General features: G+C 40.7%; 1 protein-coding gene across 3 annotated transcripts in view; it reads right to left on the bottom strand.

The window, feature by feature from the left end:
• LOC123956508 (FYVE, RhoGEF and PH domain-containing protein 5-like) overlaps nt 1–5581 on the bottom strand; it is a 23065-nt gene that overhangs the window by 9889 nt on the left and 7595 nt on the right. For all 3 annotated transcript variants that reach the window (XM_046028735.1, XM_046028734.1, XM_046028732.1), the window contains exons 3-7: nt 4594–4741; nt 3999–4057; nt 3853–3883; nt 1909–2060; nt 1562–1718 (exon numbers count right to left, since the gene is read on the bottom strand). In XM_046028735.1, the coding sequence (XP_045884691.1) occupies nt 1562–1718; nt 1909–2060; nt 3853–3883; nt 3999–4057; nt 4594–4741 (547 nt within the window). The remainder of the gene's footprint in view (nt 1–1561; nt 1719–1908; nt 2061–3852; nt 3884–3998; nt 4058–4593; nt 4742–5581) is intronic.

Below are 5581 nucleotides of genomic sequence, written 5' to 3' on the forward strand. Positions count from 1 at the left end.
ATCTCTGATCAGTCTTCTCCTTGTATGAGCTGAAAGTTTAGAGGGACGGCCGGGTCTTCATAGATTTGCAGTGGTCTGATACTCCTTCCATTTCAATATTATCGCTTGCACAGTGCTCCTTGGGATGTTTAAAGCTTGGGAAATCTTTTTGTATCCAAATTCGGCTTTAAACTTCTCCACAACAGTATCTCGGACCTGCCTGGTGTGTTCCTTGTTCTTCATGATGCTCTCTGCGCTTTAAACGGACCTCTGAGACTATCACAGAGCAGGTGCATTTATACGGAGACTTGATTTCACACAGGTGGATTCTATTTATCATCATTAGTCATTTAGGTCAACATTGGATCATTCAGAGATCCTCACTGAACTTCTGGAGAGAGTTTGCTGCACTGAAAGTAAAGGTGCTGAATAATTTTGCACGCCCAATTTTTCAGTTTTTTATTTGTTAAAAAGGTTTGAAATATCCAATAAATTTCGTTCCACTTCATGATTGTGTCCCACTTGTTGTTGATTCTTCACACAAAATTACAGTTTTATATGTTTATGTTTGAAGCCTGAAATGTGGCAAAAGGTCGAAAAGTTCAAGGGGGCCGAATACTTTCGCAAGGCACTGTAAATGTAAATTCATGCTGCAATCTCCATGTTGAACTGTTAAGCATACTATCATATATTTTTTTAACATGTTTCACATTTTCAACTTATCAACTTAAAAGCTTCTCTGGCTTTAAAAAACACTGTCTTGTGTCTGTTCATTTAATTGAGGCTAATTATAACTCCTCACTAAAGTGCATTGTTTGGATATGTTATGCAGCTCAAAAAAAGCTGTTGGGAAATGAGACTTACATACATTTTAAGAGTCTGCTGTTTTTAAAGAGACGTTCAGTGTTTAATCGTCGTTCTGAGTGGCTCATCTCAAACGTATAAAATCTAAAAACATGGAATATATTTTTCCTTTGGGTGTCATGAAAGGTTCTTTTAACAGCCAAGAAAACTTTGTTAAATTCCTACTTTTATTCACATAGCGGCCTTTTGTTTGAACCTGTTAAGGGTTTGCATCTTTTGATTTTAATCGCTCTCACACAGACACATGCTCACAGGCCCATACCACACACTTAGCCATGGCCATCTCTGCTACCTCTTTTCATCCTTGTCATTGCACACAAGACAGACACACACACCCACAAACCCACACTGCACTGACATCTGCTGATAACAGATAATGTGCAGAGATAAGTGGGACTCTTGTTAACCATCAAATATGTGATGTTGAAACCAAAGTTTCACTGTTATTTTTACCTCTGCCTCTGTCTTCACCACCTCAAAGTGTTTCCTATTCCAGTATAATTAAAGAAATTTATCACAGTTGTGTGCTTTCCCTTGAGCTCATGAGAGGGCATTTAATTCTCAGAAAGATCCATTCATATCATGTTTTTGTGTATAATTGTGATTTTAAATTTTAATTTTGAGAAGGTTTTAAATGTAGATTTTTTTTTTATGGATTCCATTTTGTGTTGCATTATGCGTTTGATATTTAGAGTTAGAGAAGCGCCGTAGGTCTAACCTCAAACTGATGAACAATGGCTGCGAAGGCAGGTGAAGTTCGGCAGCTGTCCTCCAGCAGGCTCATGCTTCGGTCGTAGTGGCCGATATAAGTGGTAAAAACCAAGAACTCTGCTTTTCTGGACAGGAAGATGTCTGCAATCCTCTGGCTCTCCTCCCTGAATGGAGAAACAGAGGTGAGAGGATAGAGGAGAAGCAGCGTGCACCAGTCCTCAGGTTACATGTCAAGCTTTCTGAGCTGCATTAATGTGTGCAGTCTGTGGAACAAGAGGGACGAGTGTGGAGGGTAATTCCTTTTTTAGTTATAGCATGTAGTATTAACAGCATTGGGTGGTATACACGTCTCACCAGTGTCGGATTCGATTCTCCAGCTCGTTGAGGATTCTGCGGTGCAGGGTGTAAACATCGGGCAGTTCATTGAGAATCTCTCGAAGCCTCTCTTCATCCAACACAGAATCCCCTTCGTCCCCAACTGCTGCCCCAACAGCTTCCCGAAAGTCCTGGCACATGGGCAAGTGTGAAGAAACAATTACTTTTTTGTAGTTTATGTTCAAAATCTCACTAAACTTACAATTTCACTGAAGTCTGCACTGTTTTTCCTCTTTTCTCCACTTCTTCTGCAAAAGTACAACAAGATAATATCTGACAGCAGGGAGTACATGAGCTATTAGATCAGGAAACCTCATCATAGATAAGAACACTAGAGCAGCTGTGATTTGGTCACTAGTTTAATCCCCACACCAGAGGGATAAATCTAGTTAGGGAAGTGAAAGGGAAGCACTTGTTCCTCCCTCATTATCCCTGCTGAGGTGCCTTTAAACCAGTGAAGCCGCTCAGAGGCCAACAGATCAGACTGTTTGTAGTGTGCAGCTTTTACGTGTGAATGTGAATGAATGTTGAGCAAATGTTGAGTATTCGTGCACACAGAACAGAAACACAACATGAACAGCATTTCATAAAAGTTCATATATAACGATGGAATTAAAGTAAATATAGTGTGCATCTGCTAAAAAAAACATATATACATGACACATAACATGTAATTTTTGACAGGATTAGATTGCTCAAGACAGGCAAGCAGACAAAGACGTTTACATTTCTTTAATACATTAAATTACACTTCTTTAAAAAGAGATAAAATGTGTCACGATCCTGCCCTGAGCTTGTCTGTGTTATATTATTTTGGCCATGCCTTCTCGGTGTTATGATTTTGGTTTCTCTGTGTCTGGGTTTCAGTCCTGTCTGTCTGTGGTCTTGTATCCAGTCTTCTGCTTGTTCTGTGTGGTGGTTCTGATCTGTCCTGTTATCTCGGTGTCTGCCTTAGTACTTTAGTTCTGTTCCTGTCCCTCATGTGTTAGTTTCCCCACCACCATGCTTGGGTTCCGTCTGTTGGTTAGGTGTCATTTATGTTCTCTGCCAGTTTTATTAATCTGATTTTGTTCATTCTGCTTTAGTCTCTGTGTAGCCTTTATTATTGCATTCATCCGCATCTGTAAGTTACTTCATATGTGTCGGGTCTTGTATCTTAGTTACTAGGTTGTGTCTTTAGTTCTTAGTCCTGTGCCTTAGTTCATGTCTTAAGTGTTTACTCCTGGTCTGTGTACTTCTGTGTTTTGCCCATGTCTGTCCTGAGTTCTGTTCAAGTCTTAGCTTTGGTCTGTGTTGCTTGTTTAGTTGTGATCTGGATTAGTTTGTTATTTTCATTATTCTGATCTGTTTCTTCTTACTTTGATTTGTTTAGTGTTCAGTACTTGTGTGATGTCTGCTCACCTCCAGTAATCTGCCTGTCATCCAGTCACTCTGTTTTTCCCTTCTGTCTCTCTGCCTCGTTAACCCTGATCCCAGTCACCTGTGTTGCTCCCGCCCTGCTCGTTAGTCCCTGTGTATAAATGTCTGGTGTTTCTGTTCATTCCCTGTCTGGCCATTGTTGCATGTCAGTCCTGTTGGATGCTGTGTTTCTACTTGTTGCTACCTTTTGGATGTACTAGTTCCTGTACTTGTGAGTTCTGTTCATGCCTGTATGTTGTGCTTGGGATAAATAAACCCCGGAACTCAACCTCAGCTCACAGTGTCTTGCATTTGGGCTCACTCCTGCTTTACGCACCCACCGACCGTGACAAAATGTATACTTGAGCTAAAGAACATTAATTCTTTAACATGTAAGTCTGCAACTACCCCTTCACAGAGCTCAGACAGCCTGTAGTAGCCTGTAGCCACTGAGAATATCTAGATATGTACATGAGAATTATATTGCAATTGCATATTTATAGAGAATAGAGATACATCACTTACTTCCTGGAGGAGCTTGAGGGCTTTCACGTGTCTGTGGTGAGAGAAATAAATATAAAATTAAACAGGAAAGTGAAGGGAACCTGATTAGTTCAGACCGATAAGTGATGAGAGAGAGATGTTTGATATGGGAAATTAGTGTGACTTACAATCTCTCCGTATCCACAAGCTCTTTTGCGATGTAAAAGGCTCTGGATCGGCCATCAGGCTGTAAACAATCATGTTATTTACTTGTAATAAGCCCAGGGTTAGGAAGAGCTGAAGCATTTTGGCACCAGTTCAACAAATATAGCTGGCTCCCCTCTCCACATCGTCTCCAAGCGGCAATCAAATTCTAAATAATGAGGGTGGCGTTGTAGTAGCCCATTAACCTCCATTAACCCACATTAAAATCCTGGCTTGTGAGGGCAATTTTGCAATTGCCCAGGGTGAAAAACAGCTCACTTTGTTTTATTTTGTTCTGTTCTGTTAGGTCGTCATTTCTACCTACCATTTGAGAAAAGGCAACAACACAAATAAAATCCCTTTTAAAAGGACAGCAGGTAGCAGTCCTATGGTGAAAACAGTTGAAAATAGGAAAATAAGACTGAACGTTATCAGCTGCTTAACAGATTTTACATTTTAAGTCTAAACTTTCACAATAGGAATCTAAAATTCCAAAACATGCATCCGCCACACAGCCTCTACACAAACTTAACACACACTTGTCAGAACTAACCATAGACTGTATACAAAGGAACTAACCTGTCTATCGTAATTGCTGCCTCCTTCTTCCTCCTCTGAGGTGCGTCCTTGGTCCTCCTCAGCCACCGTCTCTCTCCCGGCATCACCCTCTGAAAAAGTCTGCGGAGCGGCAGCCACCAAACAAACATTGTAGGCTTCTGTATAGGCACTGGTGAGAAAGAAGGGGTACCATGGTGAAATAAACTATACGTTTGCACAGGCTACAGTTAATGATATGGCACAGGCACAGACACAGACACACACAGGCAAACTGTGGCATCTTACATGCGCTGATACTTTTTGTTGTTTTTTTTTTTAATTGACACTAAAAATGACACAGTAACTAAACAGGTAGCTAATTATAATAGCTGATGGCCAAGCAACAAACAACTCAACAATTTGAACAATTCACCACTGACTCCTGACAAACAAAGTCAAAATGATTTCTTAAACTTAATATAATATCTGGTCTAGTCCAGTGGTTCCCACCCATTATTGCTCGTGGCCCCCTAAAATGAAGGAATGCCGCCTAATCACAAGTTATGGCCTTGGCGTGGACAATACTGATGAGCGGCTCAACCACAGATTCACATGTTATATCTGGGTTGGCTGGGCACACTAACTTCCTTGCATCTCCGATAGCTACGCGGCAACAGCTACCTGCTAAGAAATAGTTCGGTATATAGCCTAACCCCCCATGAAATTTCGAACTTTTACACTTTGGCTTTTGTGCTAAATAAACAAAAGAGATAACATTAAGTGAGTTTAATGCTGCTGGCAGGCAGATTTTGATACCTTTGGATAGAGCCAGGCTAGCTGTTCCCTTCTGTTTATGCTAAGCTAAGCCTACAGGCTGCTGGCTATAGCTTCATATTTACTGTAGCCCACACACACACACGATGTGATTCAGATCTTCTCATCTAACTCTGTGCCAGAAAGCAAAGAAATGTATTTCCCTAAAGTTACAGCCACTCCTTTAATGATGTTTAAGATCCCATATATATATATA

The sequence above is a fragment of the Micropterus dolomieu genome, linkage group LG18, assembly GCF_021292245.1.
Source record: "Micropterus dolomieu isolate WLL.071019.BEF.003 ecotype Adirondacks linkage group LG18, ASM2129224v1, whole genome shotgun sequence".
Classification (NCBI taxonomy): Eukaryota; Metazoa; Chordata; class Actinopteri; order Centrarchiformes; family Centrarchidae; genus Micropterus; species Micropterus dolomieu.